We start from the raw sequence: 15,446 nt of genomic DNA, 5'->3' as shown, positions 1-15,446 counted from the left end.
TGTGATACACACCTTGAAATTAGAATACATTGGAAAGGCAAAGAGACGGGCTGCCCTAAAGCACAGCCTCTCTCTAAAAGATGACTTGTGATGGTAGTGAATTCCTTCTAAAGCATCACACTCAAGTTTAACCTTTTTTTCCCTTTACATAATTACAAAATTCAGGCAGACAGATGAGATTTATGTATGGAGTTCTCCATTTTTAATATTTGGTTAAACAAAATACATCTTTTGTAAACAAACCCAGCACAAGGCCAACAAAAAAAAGGGGATTGGGGCAGGAAAAACAAAAAGCCTAGGGTTGCCCCTTTAGTGGGCATCAGGGTCAGGCCTGCCCGCTTCCTTAAAGGAAATGGGGCTTTTTGCCCTTGGGCATCAGCTTGGGTCCCTGTTCCTAAGCACCAGAATTGGATATGAACAGAGAAACCAGCCCTGAAATGTTTAAGCGTCTTTGCATATCCCATTGGCTCATGGACTCCAAGTACATGGGGACTCAACTGAAGTGCCATTTGCACAGGCCCAAGCAGATTGGCAGAGAGGAGTTTCCTCCCTTCACAGGAAATGGCTATCACTGACAGTGCCAATGGACCCAAGGTCCTGCTTGTGACAATCAGCAAGGTTGGCTGTAACTTCTGGCTGGTGGTGGATGGAATGTCATTGTGCAGGGGTAAAGAGCTCCCTGTGGTGCCAAGCAGGTCTGGTGTAGAAAATGGTGGAGAGACTGCGGCCAGTTGCTGAGACGGTGTAATGCCGTAGCCGCTTGGTGGCCTGTTACTCAGCATAAAAAACGGCCTTGTTGGATTGAAGAGACATGTGCAGAAAAAGTGCTGGTGTAAACATGCACTCCAGTCACAGTGGGGAGGAGAAAGCCTCAGCTTCATCCCATTCAGCTTGACGTGCAAACCCCAGGCTGGCTTTGCTGGACAGAAGACTGGCCAGTGGGGAAGCTTTCAGACCTACTAAGACGACTGGCCTCTGGAAGGGCTAGACAGGCCGTCCCTGCTCTGAGGCAACCACACCACTTTGGTGACACCAGTGTGGCATGATAGATACTTCCCCTCCTCTCGTTTTCCAAAGTTACAGGAGAAAAGTGGCCTACAACTATTTAAAGAGGTAGGGGACGGGTCAATTCTCAGTTGATTTGTAAAGGAAACTACAGAAAGATGACAAACCCAGGTCCTATAACACACGTAACCACCCAACTTGAGGGCTCTGCTTCCTGTCACTATAGTGACTCCAAGCCTACGACTTCTACAATTCTAGCTGTTGTAATGTCTGAGAAGCTTCTCTTCCTAAAACTCCTCACCCAACTGTCTTAAACTAGTGGAATTTGATGTCAAAGGCAAACTTACTTTTTCCTGAATTTGCTGGAGTAGGTCAACTGGGAAAACTGCCCTTTTGCTTATCTTGTTCCCCAGAGCCTCCTAAATAAATGTGACAGGGACAAGGCTGGAGTGAGGCAGGCAGGTCGCCTATACCTGCCCCAGCCTGGCTTTGGCCATGTCCTCTTAGGTATCTAGCTTACCCTGTCACGCTAGAATGTTGCAGGATTGAACCACCTGGTGTGGAATATTAGAGAACTTTTCATTACAAAACTCCAAGGATGGCCACAAACCATCCTTAAAAAGGGTTGGCATTAAGGGTTGGAGACGGCATGCTGTAGTGCTGCTGGGGTTTTGGAGATGGTTTCCTGAGAGGTCCTTTTTGCTCTGGGTCCTTCAAGTCAGTCACATGGGCTTTGCATGTACTGTGTTTTCAGACCCACTAGTTGCCAGGAAAGGGGTCACAGAGGCAGCATCTCCAGGTGAGAGCAGCAGTGAGCTCCAGCAGAACCTCTTGTCAAGTCCTCACAGGAAAAGGGAAAATAAGCTAGGACCCACTTTTCTTCTCCTCTCAAATAAAACAAGGGTCTTCCATCGCTTGCCCTAAGCCCAGAGCTCCTACCTTCCTTTTCCAGGAACGAGTAGCGCTGGTTGGTTCTTGTAACAGTCCACACATCTGGCCTATTGCACTGTCAAATCTGAGGGGGAAAACCCGATGAGATGTATGGGGAAGTGGCAAGGACAGACCCACGGTATAGGCCACAGCACGTCACAGAGGATTTAGGGGGTGAGGTGAGGGAAGGTTGGGTAGAACTGTTACACATCGGCCCTCCAACTCTGATGGGCCTCTACCTCTTCTGGTACCACCAGCAGGAGTTCACAGTTCTTTCCTCGCAAATGATGTTTTAGAAATTTCCTATGGGAAGAAGAGTAGATGAAAGAGAAAATGAAATGCTGATAAAATGGCAAATTCCATTCTTGGGGGGGGGGGTCGCATGTCCATCAATAACCTCAGGATACACTTGGCAGTCCCCAAAACACTCGTAGTGATCTGTTTTTGGACGGTCCCCCTTTTGGTTACCCCTCAATCTGTCCAGTCAGATTGCCAATCTGAATGTTTCCTCCTCATCATCTATTGCCAACAGTAGCTAGTTCTGTGACAAACAGGCAGCCCAAAGTATCCTAAAGTAAAGGACTTATAGTTGCTTTAAAAAGTTTCTTCTGGGCCAGCCCGGTGGTTCAGGCGGTTGGAGCTCCGTGCTCCTAACTCCGAAGGCTGCCGGTTCGATTCCCACATGGGCCAGTGGGCTCTCAACCACAAGGTTGCCGGTTCAACTCCTCGACTCCCACAAGGGATGGTGGGCTCTGTCCCCTGCAACTAAGATCGAACACAGCACCTTGAGCTGAGCTGCCACTGAGCTCACAGATGGCTCAGTTGGTTGGAGCGCATCCTCTCAACCACAAAGTTGCTGGTTCGACTCCCGCAAGAGATGGTGGGCTGCGCCCCCTGCAACTAGCAACGGCACCTGGACCTGGAGCTGAGCTGCGCCCTCCACAACTAAGACTGAAAGGACAACAATTTGACTTGGAAAAAAGTCCTGGAAGTACACACTGTTCCCCAATAAAGTCCTGTTCCCCTTCCCCAATAAAATCTTTAAAAAAAAAAAGTTTCTTCTGTGGTCCCAGGGAAACAGCCCTGTGGCCTGTCTTCCTTTCTCTGGACTGGCAGCTATACTGTCCCAGGTGTCTAGGTGCAGAGAACATCCGGACCAGAAGGCCATAGCGCAGGTGCTGGGGACTCTACTGAAGAGACTTCAAGTCATCAGGGGCCATCAAAAGTCCCGGTCTTTCAAATCTGAGGCCCTCTGCTTCTAAGTAAGGCAGGGAGAGGATCCAACTATAGGCAAAGCTAGAATTGCACTTCCTTTGTCAAATAACCAAGAGGAGCTCAACTTCCCGCACACACCAAAGGGAGGAGCCCGGCGCATCAGCCCCACAGGCACCTGAGCTCGTTCTCGCCACCAATCCACTCCGGCATCTTCAGTTTGGAGTCAAGGTTGTAGTAGGCACCGCCCACCTCTCGAACACAGATCCAGTGCTGCCTTTTGAGAGGCAACTTCAGCGGCCCCCAGCACAGGCTGGAAGGCAGGTTCATGATGAAGCCCATGACGTGAGTGAGGGCAATGGCACTGACGTCCCTGCAGGAAGAAACGGTGTCAGGCTCCGCGGCAGCCACCTCCTCAAGGTTCCCTGGCTGTCTCACAACTGCCCACCCACCTGCCCACTCGCGCCCTGAACGCCAGTTCTCATCAAATCGAGCCTGGTTCAGATTACCTGCGCTTGTCCCACCAAACAGCTTCATAGCCTTTGGTTTGAAGTGCTGCCATAATGACGTTCACATCGTAGTTCCCGTTTCCCAGCATGCTCTTCTTGTGAGGGGTCACCATGGTATTCGGAGACAGCCTACGGAGGTAAGAGGAGGAGGACTGAGACTTGCTGGTCTGTCTAACCGTCCTGGCCCTGCAGGACCAGGGACAGAAGAGCACTTTAGCCCACTGCCCCAGAAGCTTGCTGCCCCCCATTGAGGTGAACTGTAACCAGCTCTCACCCAAGTTTTTTGTAGTCTGGACTTCCTCTGCTGTAGGGATTCTCTCTTTTGATGCATGACAATACTTCAGGAGTGATTTAGAAAGTGTGTCTACAGCGAAGTCAAGGGACACCACGTCCCACGAAGGAGTCTCACTTAGGAAATCCCCAGCCTACCCATTTCTGCACTCCTTTTCCTGGCTGATTTTCTGCCCTGATAGAAACTGCTTTTTAAACAATGGAAAACAATATTTGATATTTTCATGGGTAGTATTTGTTACTCAGTTTTTACAGTTTAAAATTTTCCATTTAAGGCTTGCACACTTGGTAATCATTAATCATTTAATACTCAAGGGCCTACAGGGGCCCAGGCAGGTAACATAAATGTATGAATTGGAGCCAGATGTGAAGCAATAAAAAGTAGTAAGGCCCCTATTAAACTAGAACGCATGACCACCTAAAGCATTCCAAATATATGTTTGTGTAAAATACTGGAATAAAAATTTTAAAAATATTAAAAAAATCAATTGAAAATGTCTTAGTGTGTCAGACAGTCTGGTCTGCACAGCCAGCTTAAAGCCATTTTTGGCCAGGCCTCTTCAGCCCCTCCATCTCAAGGCACGGTCAGCTCTGCAAAGGCATTTCCAATTCTATTATTTTGCTTTCACAGGCTTGTCAGGCCAGAACCTGAGGAAGGGCCATGTTGACGGAAAGGGCAGCATGTGTGAAGGGGATGAAGGGAAATGTGCAATAAAAGTGGAGAACAGATGTCCGGCAGGTTGCTAAATGCCATCTCCAGAAGAGCATTGAGACTTTAGGTCGATTTGTAAAAACTTAAGAAATACTATTTAAAAAATTCTTAAATAACCCCAAAACTTCTCTATATACAGCAAACACACTGATAATTTTTTCAAACATAAAACACTCCTGCCACTGCTTAAACCCTCCACTGGCCCCCAAAGCACTGAACTACAACGTACACTTTTTCCTCTGGCCTGCAAGCCTCCCAAGATCCTGCCGATCTCGTCCCACCCCTTAGCAGCACACAGACCTCGCACTGAGGGCCTCTGTGCTCAGCCACGGTGCTGCTGTCTGCGCTCTGCCCCTAGGTCATCACTCGGTCTGCTCATTATTTGGGTCTCAAGTATTCCTGCCGTGATTTCTCCCATCCACCCACTTTAATTTAATTGCAGCCCTTGTTACCACCGGACACGTCTTCCCATTGCTCTGTTTTCCCACACGAGAATGACAGCAGGGGCCTTCTCTACCCCGTGAATGCTACATCAGCAGGGCCCAGAGTACCTGGCACATGCTAGGTGCTCAAGGAATGTTTGTGGAAATGTTTGTTATCCTATCTTTTTCTGTAAATAGTAGTAGGAGACCCTTAAAATAAGAAAAGCTTACATGCTTGTCTCTAGAGCTAGCAAAGGGTATCTGCATACACTGCATTCCACTCTGCAACTAAACCATTTTGCCTGTAACAATAACTACCATTGACTGAAAACGTCTGTGCCAAGCCCGTGACAGATGCCTTCATATGTATCCATTTAATTCCCACAATCAGCCTATGAGATTATGAATTATTCCATTTTACAGGTTTAAAAACTGAAGTTTGGATGACTTGTCCATGATCACTTATCTTAGCCGGTGACAGAACCCGGATGAAAACTCGGATTCGCTTGACTTGAAAGTCGGGCCTGTCTCATGGCAAGGACCCAGGATCAGAGTGGGTGGTGGTAGCGGGTTAGTAAGAGGAAAGGCCAGCTGAGTCCCTGGGGCCTGGGCTGCAAGTGTAGCCCAATAGGACAAAGGCTCTCAGTGGGTTCTTGGGCACTCGGACTCAATGCAAAAGCATATGAAAGAAAGCCCAGCTCAAGATATATCAAGTTCCTTTCCCTTTTCTATTTTTTCAATAGCTTCTCGTTACTTCCAGTGAAGTCTCTAGCCAGTAGATGCATTGAAAGCTCCAACAAAGAAACTGCTGAGTCTTCCACCTCTTTCACTATCTAACTCCCTACCAGGCTCAAACCTCTGAGCCGTACTTTCCCGAATGCGCTCCCAGAGGATCAGACAAGACATTCAACACAATGGATAAATGAATCAAGAAAACAGGTTTCCTGCAGGAATTCTTAGAACCCCTAATGTTCACCTTGAGTCCTGAGGAGAGCGGGTATAATACCTTTCAGCTCCCAAACATATTTGACCACAAACGTTTTTGTGGAGGGGCACCTTACAGGGCGAGTGTTCCAAGAGTCTCTTCTCCTGTCCTACATCTTCTATCTCAGATTCAAATCCTTTCCTGTCTGCTCTCACGCTCTCTCCCCGCTAACTGGAGGCCCCTCATCCTACACCTGGACTTTTGAAACAGGATCCTAAATTGATCTCCTTGTTTCCAAACTCTCCTTCCTCCAATTCACCTGTATGTTCCTGACGTTCACCAAGGCATTATCTCACTGATGTGAGAACTGCCACTGGGGCTGCCTGCCTGGCTGGCCCACTCCAGCCCTCCCAGCTGGTTCCCTCTCACTGGGCTTAGTGCACAGCAGGCATCAGGACCACGTGGCCTCTATTCTTTCACCCTACTTCCTGTTCTGGGTCAAATAAAGCGTCTTCAGGCTCAACTTCACATCCTGCCTCCTCCATGGAATCTTCCTGGCTCCTCTGTAGCAGAAAAAGGAGGGAGATGGGAGGACCACACATAGGAATTTACATCCAAGCAGCGGCAATACTAATTGTGCGATTTAATCTCTATGCCTGTTAGCTTAATCTGTAAAAATCACAACGATTCCTATATTATAGGATCACTGAAGAATTCAGTTATTTTATACAAAGCCAATTCCTTAAAGCCAAGGAAATGGCTCTTCTACCCTGTATCCCTCCCAGCTAGGCACTGGCAACTGAGTAAACGTGTTGGTCAAACTGTATCAATATAGGAAATGCTGAGAATGGCTTCCATCTCATTCCTAGAGGAATGGTCATTTGAATACCGTGTTTCTCTGAAAATAAGACCTAGCTGGACAATCAGTTCTAATGCGTCTTTCAGAACAAAAATTAATATAAGACCCGGTCTTATATTATAATAAGTAATACATACATAGTATAGTATAGTAAAATAAGACTGGGTCTTATGTTAATTTTTGCTCCAAAAGACGCATTAGAGCTGATTGTTCGGCTAGGTCTTATTTCCGGGTAACAGGGTAAGTGGGGCGTGTCTGCCCTGTGTGTCTACTATACCATACCAGCACTTGTTTTGATGTTACTAAGTGCCACTGTGTCAGCTACTTTTATAAGCTTTATCACTAATCCTTCCACCAATCCTGAGATAGAGATTAACCCCACAGTGTAAATACAGAAGGTGAGGTGCAGAGGTTACCGTGACTTGCCCAGTCCTATATAGCTAGTAAGTGGCAGAGCTAGGATTCAACCTCCCAACTCTGAACAGAGGGAGCTAAGGCTACACCAAATAGTCTCCTGGGTGTTTCAACACTGGTCCCACTGAATTCCATGAGATCCCAGTTCTGTTCCAATGGATTGTTTTCTGGAGACTCCTTGGCAAACTCCTGTTCAGGGCTGTCTTAATGATGTCAACAGAAATTCTGGACTATAAAGCAGGCCTCTCACTTGTTGTCACAGCTAGAGGTTAGAGCCATGAGATTTGAAGCGACCTACAAGGGGCTCTACAGTCTAGGTCTCACACCTAAGTTCTAGATCCTCTCTCGTGGTTACCACTGTGTCTGGCTATGGTGATGAGTTCAGATTTTAATGAACAGGAGATGTGGAGACAGTCTCGAGATTCCTTTTCTCCCATAATTATTGTTTTCCTTTTTATCAGGTCTGAAGACATGTGACATTAGAAAATTTGGTTCAGAACTTCCTGATGTCTTTAAATTATTAAATATGTAAAGCACAGATCATAGGGCCATGCACATAGAAGTACTCTGTGGTAGGTGTTGCCTATGATGATGACAACCATGTGTTTACCTGGCCCTTGCACGAGATAATTCAGGTATCCAGAGGTTAACATCAACAACACCTTTTCTCAATTTACAACCACCATACTTTGAAATGTGGCTCTGTCCACCTGTTCAGGGACCTTTTAATAGGGAGGCCGGAGGATTTCCCCCTCTATGGGAGAGAACGCTGGTTGTGCATCAATATCTATAATCTCTGTCCCTTCCAGCTTGCATTAGATTTTCCCCCTGGTACCAAGCTAGTTTTCATCTCTTTAGATTTTAACAGCTATTTTATTTGGGAGAGAAACGCATACCTACCTGCAAGGCCATTTGATCACTGAAAAATTGAGATGAATCTAATGAAAATGTTTGAGGCCTGAGGATTTTCGAAACAACATAGCAAAGCTACTATCGTATCATGACTTCTAAGTCCTTTCTTTTTCAAAGCCGACACACACACGATAAAATGTATGAGATCAAATATCCGAATCTGTATACGTGCACACTGGTGACACTGCCCAGTTTCGGATCTTTTCTCTAATTTCCCATGTTGAAAACTAACCCTTTTCAAACCTAGTTTTGCTATCACTGGGGACATTACCACTATCTCCAAATCCTGGGCCAAGCCTGTCCCACCTCTGACTCCTCTCTTCCCCGCTGCTGCCAAGTCATTAGCTTAGTTCTTTCGAAGTTCCTATTCATTTCTATTCCAAACATGAGTCATCTCCGATCCACAACTGTATTGCAACTCCACCCTGCTTTTTATTTCTCCTCTTTTATCTGGCTAAAATTCAACTGCTAGGATGAACTTCCTCTCAACAAATGGCATTAATAAAAATTTTTCTCATTTCTACCATTCATTAGCCACATCTTCAAAAAAAGCATGGAATGTTAGGTCTGGGAATTTCAAATCATCTAGTTAAACCTGCCAACATTACTGTTCTTTCTGTTAAGATCCAAATAGATCCTCTTTTTCTTCTATATTGCTCTAAAATTCATGGTTCTAGCTAATCTATTGTCAAGGCCTGGTCAATGTCTAGCTCTGAGATGTACTTCTCAGAGGCTGAGTCCTTCCTGTTCAACTTGTTTTCTCTACAGTGCCTAGCAGGGCCTGGCACAATGCAGGCAGCCAGTAAATGTTTAAAAGATTCCATTTTCTCTCTCACCTCTTCTCCCTTCGCTTTTTCTCTGATTCCTGTTCACGCTTTTTCTGTTTCTATTCATCCACACAGAATCTTTCCATACAAAATATTCTGTATAGAATTCCACCTTAAGTGGGGACAGTTTATTTTCTTTATGTACACTTACTTGTTTGCTATCACTTTAAGGTGGATTTTTACATTATGCTAATAGGGAATCGGGGAATGTAATACAACTTCCTAAAGCTTTAAAAGCCAGGAATAGAACTCTGGTTCCATGTGAGTGTTTAGCAAATATCTAGCATTCTTTCATTCAGGGAAAACACAGCTGAAAGAGTCCCATTATTATCCACAAACAGCTTATAATCATAGTCCAGGTCCAACTTACTATCAGGGTGAACAGCTACTGACGATATAATTGTTCTGACATGCCTTTCCAATACTCAGGAAGCAGCAGCTAGAAGGGCAGGCCCTGGAGTCACAAAGCTTGGATCCCAATCCTGCCATTAATAGCTCTGTGAACTGTGTGCCATGATTTCCTCATCTGGAAAAATGGGAAATAACAAAACCTACCTTTTAAGATTAGTGTGAAGAATGAGTTAACACAAGGAAAAGCACTCAGAATAGTGCTTTGCACACAGTGAGTGTTCATCGTGTTAGTGACTGTAATGTCAGATGAGGGACCAAATTTATAGAAATGAAAAACTTCTGAATGGACACACAGAATCTCCAGTTGAAATCTACTAGGGAGTGAAACTGGGCAAATTGCTTAAACTGAATCTTAGTTTGTTTGGATCACTACCGACAAGGTTGTTGCAAGATTGTTACATATTACAAAGCAGCAAGCAGTTCAAGTACTCACTGTATGAGTCCTTTCCTTCTCCCTAGTCTTAGATTAGGAAATAATTTGCAAATACCCAATTAGAAGAAGAAATATTAATGGGCGGCTAAAAGAACCAGTCTAATGGACTGGCCTCCTTTCTACTTTCACTTACATGACTTGGTGATCTGAGACAAATTATTTCACCTGCCAGGGCCCCATTTCCTGAAGAGTTAATTCTCCTTGCCAGATAATGGCCATGATGCAAATGACACATCTGCCCTGCTAAGGCATTACTATGGTTATTATAGGCAGTGGAAAATAATTACCCTCATTATAATTTGTCAGCACACTGGGATTAACATTCTTTTAAGAGAGGACTATGGTTTTTTTCAGGGTAAATGGTCCACATCTATGCTTCACAAATCAACCAAAATAGGCTGTTTCCAGCTGTAATTCAGGTCCTTCTGGGGGCAATAATTTCATCTCTGAGTGAAGAGAGTCAGAAGAGTCTTCTGGAATTGCCAATATGCACTGCTTGGAGAATTCTTGAGCTTTCTCTGCACTGAGAACTGAGCTGGCCTAACACTTTGTAGCTGGAGCAATGAGACAGGCGCACTGCCAAAGTTGCTATGGACCGCAGACCCGCTGCTGTGTCCATCTAGGCACCGCAGAATTAATTCTCAAACCCTTTGATAAAAGAATTTTAGAACATCAAAGCCGAGAGAAAAAAGCTGAACTTCTCTCAACCTGTCGGGTAGCATTTGGCAAAGAGGTAAAAAAAGGCATCTAGGGGGCCGGGCTGGTGGCTCAGGCAGTTGGAGCTCCATGCTCCTAACTCCGAAGGCTGCCGGTTCGATTCCCGCATGGGCCAGTGGGCTCTCAACCACAAGGTTGCCAGTTCAACTCCTCTAGTCCTGTGGGGGATGGTGCGCTCTGCCCCTTGCAACTAAGACTGAACATGGCACCTTGAGCTGAGCTGCCGCTGAGCTCCCAGATGGCTCAGTTGGTTGGAGCACGTCCTCTCAACCACAAGGTTGCTGGTTCGACTCCCGCAAGGGATGGTGGGCTGTGCCCCCTGCAACTAGCAATGGCAACTAGACCTGGAGCTGAGCTGCACCCTCCATAACTAAGACTGAAAGGACAACAACTTGACTTGGGAAAAAGTCCTGGAAGTACACACTGTTCCCCAATAAAGTCCTGTTCCCCTTCCCCAATAAAATTTTAAAAAAGGGGGGGCATCTAGCATGAAGTAGAAGAGGGGATCAAGAGTCAGGTTCACTTTGTAGCTTTGCTATTTAGAAGCTATTTAGACAAATTGCCTGACCCTCCCACTCATTTCTCTATCACTAAAACAGACACAGTAAAACACCTTGGGAGGGCTACACAAAAGTATGCAAAGCACCAAGGCCAACACATTGCCTCATTGAAAAGCTAAGTGTTGTGTGTACACTTTTCTTCCTGAACCCACATTGGTGGTAGGTTCCCATGACGGGTGTACAATGGCTTGTCCCCTTCCAGAATGTAAACTCCCTGGGGGCAGGACTTGAGGGGCATTTATAGCACAGCAGTCAACAGCACAGTTACAAACCTGAACTCAAGCTTGGCTCCATCTCGTTATGTCACCTTGGGCAAATTACTGAACTTCTGAGCCCTGTCTTTATCCCAGAAATGGAAAGAACACATTCTATGGGATTGTTGAGATGACACCACTGAGGCCCTTAGCACTGTGCCCGGCCCATAGTAAGTGCTCAATAAATGGTAATGATTATCTTTCACATTGCCTCTGTCCCTTATACCTGCTAACAAGCATCTAGCTGCTAATACTTGTTGGTTTGAAGGTCTATATAGCTGAGATATTACCCCACCCACAGAAATTCAGCAATAGCAAAACGTATCAAGATGCCAAGAAGAAGGGGGTCCCCTACCTCTGGAAAATCTCTTGCAGCGTTTCCCGGGTGAAGGCATTGCTGTCCTGGAAGACGTTATTGAGGGCATGCAGGGCACAGAGCTCCCTACGCTGTTTCTCATGATAAATTTGTGGGGGTGCTGCCTGGGGCAGCTCCAATGATTCAGATTTGGCCTTGTCTCCTTTCCATGGCACGCAGCTCATGTTTTTCGTTTTAGGTTCCAGAGACAGCTAAAAACACCCTACCCTTCCCTCCTGAGGAAGAATGGAAGCTTCTCAGTCTTTTCAGGATTCCTGAGGTCCACTTTATTTTCTGGTGTCCGTGATTTATGCTTTGTCACGGAGAGAAAGGTTGAAATCACAAGGAAAAACAATCCACCTCTTCTCTCTTCTCAATAGAAAAATAACTTTTGGATTAGTGTATTTCGCCACCACTGGCAAAGTGCAGAATTCTAAAAATACCGTATAAAAATCTAAGACCTTGTTCCCTTCGCCCCCCGCCCCGCCCGCCCCCCCTCCAAAAAAACCCACGATTTTCTTGATGCTGTTTTCCTCTCTGCAAAAGCCCACCAGGCCTCAATGCAGGAGGACCAAACGAAATCCGTCACATCGCTCCTTTTCTTCCATTTCTTTTCCAACCACAACGCCACTGATTCAGAAGACAAGGCCTACGTGGTGGGGAAGACGCAGAATGCAGGCGGCTAGCGAGGGCCGGCCAGCGTGGAACCGCGGGCCGTGCTGGGGCCTCGCGGAAGGCTCTCCATCCCCTCGGGTGCGGTGGGGCCCCGCGGGGCGCGGGCCGCGGCGGGCGCGACTCCCTCGCAACGCGCGGACTCTCACCTTCTCGCAGCGGCCCTGCGGGAAACAATCCCGGTCAGCTCCCGCGGTCAGACGGGCCGCCGCAAAGAAGCAGGCCGGCCGGGGAAGCGGCGCGGCGGGTCCGGCCCCAGCCCGAGGGAAGGTCCTTCGCTGGCACCCACAGGCCCGCGAGGGGTGGGGCCGGACAATGTGCCTCGCCCTCGGGGGCCCACCCGTCTCGCCGCCCCCACCCCAAGCTCCCGCCGGTCACGTGAGTGCAAGCCGAGGCGCCCTCCCGTCGCTCCCCAAACTCAGCTCCCGCGCCAACTCGCGTACGCGCCGCGGGCCTCCCCCTCACCGCTGCAGGCCGCCGCCACCTGGAGCTGGTGGCCGCCACCTGGACCGCGAGCGGGCAAGCGCGCACCTGAGCCCGACGTCAGCGGCCCACGCCCGGCGCGTGCTCCGGAAACGTCCTCCTGCGCCGTCCTGGCTCCCGCCCCGCCGCAGCGTCACGTCTGGTGTCAGCCTGACGTCAGCGGCGCCGGCTTCGGGGGCCGCGGCAACCGCGCGATTGTGGGGTGGGTGTGGGCAGCGTTGGACGGTCTGGTGCATGCGGGGGCCGGGCTGGGTAGCCCCGCGGCGGCGCCGGGTAGAGCTGCTGTCCGGCTTCTTGGCTCGGGCCCTCCGCGGGCTGCGCAGGGAGGGGCGGCCTGCGACAGTCCCGCCTCGACGCCCGCCGCTCCCGTCCCCGCTCCTCCCCCGAGCGTTGGCGCCGTTCCGGGGCGGTGACCTAGCCCGCGGCTGCACTTCGCAGCTCTCCCCACCCCGCCCCTCTCTCGGGGCCGTGCTACTAGACTGCTTTCGCGAGCCCGGTCTAGCTACGACTACGCTGATCCTTTTGTGTTTGTGCAGCGCGCCGTTCACCTAGTGATTTCAAAGCACCTTACCGACACGGTCGGGCGCGAATTCTCCTGGGTGAGCGTGAGCCCGACGGTGCTGCACTTTCCAAGAGCCCTGAGGCTGAGTCACATTACTAGTGGAGTGAAGAGTCCGATTTCAGTTCCTCGGTTCACTACACACAGACCACTGTCCTCCCGCCCTCACGGTTGCTGCCACAGAGCTTTTCCGCTCCGGTTTTTCTTAAGGCCTATCTAAACGCATTGTGTGTCAGAAGGGTGATTCAGGCCCGCGTGTATTTTCCCCCCTTTATGTACCCCTAGGACAAATGGAAGTCATCATCAAATACTATCCACCTTAACTGCCCTCCTTTTAGATTTTTGTTCAGAAAATTGGAAAAACGAGATCACGCTTACAATTAAGTCATTTCTTTAACTGTGCTTCAACAGTACTCAACACCATTGTACGCAACATAGTTATCACTTAACTCAGGCTTGAGTGCCTGCTTTATGGGTTGGGAGTGCTCTGGGCTGATCAGACAACTTTTGAATTACCTTAAATTTTTGTCATTTGTAAACCAGTTAAGGGGTACAGTTAGATAAGATTAGTTATTGGGGCTTGCAGGCGTTGTTCTAAGTGTTTTACAAAAATAAACTCATTGGTTGTTAACTATCCTGTGATGTAGATACTTATTTTTTTAAGAGGAGAAAACAGCTCAGGTTAATGAACTTGCTCTAGGTCACATAGGGAGTAGTGGACCCAGGATTTGATCCCCAGCTCTAACCTGTCTTCACAAAAAGGATGTAAAGGTGAATATGGAATTCCCTCTCTAAAATGTGATTTTAGACGTCTCTGTTCAATTCAGGAAGCACCTACTTTGAGAGTATGTATTCTGAGCAAAGCCCTAAAATGAGAAAGGCATGCTTTTTAGTCTCCCATGAGATGTCAGCACATTCTGAACTTGAATTCTTTCTGGAAGAGCCAGTTGGTAAAACACTAAATAATTGTTATTCTAGAGTACAATACCTTTATATTTGGCTTTTCTGACAAATCAAGATTTTAATATTTGTAACTACCTCATAGAGAAATATACAGGATATATATATATGGCAATTTAGCCAGAATAAAAGGAAGAAACACATCGAAGAACTATTATCAAGACTTTCGGAGTTGGAAGACTTCATGTCTGTGGCTCTCAGCTGCATCTGTACACATAAAACTTGACTGTAGTTGAAAATGGGAGCAAGAGGAGATTGCTTCTTTCCTTGTGGGTAGATCCCTGAAACTGAAAGCTCTTTTGAACCCTGCCTGTTGCTCACTAAATCCTGTGTTCCAAACAGTAAATCTTGGGCATGTTACCTTTTCAGATGGCTGCTCTTTCTTGCTTGCTGGCTGGGACTAGTGGTCTAATCCCTAATTTCATCAAATTTTTCAGATTTTTGAAATAGGAATAAAGACTAAAACTTGTGCTGATGGTGTTTTGGATTGGGGCTTTCCACAACTAAATATGCTCGGAAAGAATCATCTGTAGGAAACTCCCTTAACAGACCCTAGATCTCAGCTCCATTTTACAAATGTGGTGAGGTGTGTTAAAGAACAAATATTCAACTGAGTAAATTTGAAGATCTAATTGGTTTTATTAAACGATTCATGAATCAGGCAGCAACATCACGTCTAGCAAGTAGAAGGGAACTCCAAGGAGTAGTGCTGCCTGTTTTTGGTCGTGCAGAAGGAAGATAGGCCAAAGAGGTAAGAGTGGATTATTTTAGGTCAGGTCACTTTCCTTTAGGAGAAGGCAGGGGGTTTTATCAAGCAGATTACCTCGTAAGTGTTCATTAGGAAATTGAAGGCGATTGGTTTAAAATTCCACTCCTGGGAAAGAATGAAACTGCAATTAAGTTAGGTATTACGTCTTAGTGGGGCTTACTACAAGTGACTCCATTTTGAGTGTATTTCTTTTTAACAGGTGTTTCTGGCTTCTCTTTCAGCTGGTTGCCTCTTTTTGGTCGTGTAATTGCTTTC

The 15,446-nt window shown here is 47.1% G+C and overlaps 1 protein-coding gene across 4 annotated transcripts; it reads right to left on the bottom strand.

The window, feature by feature from the left end:
* Window positions 1-174: 174 nt before the first annotated feature.
* Window positions 175-13,288, bottom strand: JOSD1 (Josephin domain containing 1). Of its 4 annotated transcripts, XR_013994075.1 has the most exons (7): window positions 12,952-13,288; window positions 11,749-12,584; window positions 3,657-3,785; window positions 3,326-3,520; window positions 2,175-2,238; window positions 1,945-2,020; window positions 175-1,846 (listed from the first exon to the last, which is right to left on the bottom strand). XR_013994075.1 is itself a non-coding variant. In XM_081060828.1 (6 exons), exons 2-6 carry the CDS (start codon window positions 11,931-11,933, stop codon window positions 2,015-2,017), a joined length of 579 nt encoding a protein of 192 aa, XP_080916954.1. In that variant the 5' UTR covers window positions 11,934-12,584; window positions 12,886-13,013; the 3' UTR covers window positions 175-2,014. The 4 variants fall into 4 exon arrangements, 3 of the variants coding, with proteins under 3 accessions (XP_080916954.1, XP_080916953.1, XP_080916952.1); XM_081060828.1 differs by having other exon boundaries at window positions 175-2,020; window positions 12,886-13,013; XM_081060827.1 differs by having other exon boundaries at window positions 175-2,238.
* Window positions 13,289-15,446: the final 2,158 nt, after the last annotated feature.

This window comes from Rhinolophus hipposideros (genome assembly GCF_964194185.1).
Source record: "Rhinolophus hipposideros genome assembly, chromosome: 9".
Taxonomy (NCBI): domain Eukaryota; kingdom Metazoa; phylum Chordata; class Mammalia; order Chiroptera; family Rhinolophidae; genus Rhinolophus; species Rhinolophus hipposideros.
Note: the sequence above shows the minus strand (reverse complement) of the source record. Positions and strands in the feature narration are given on the sequence as shown.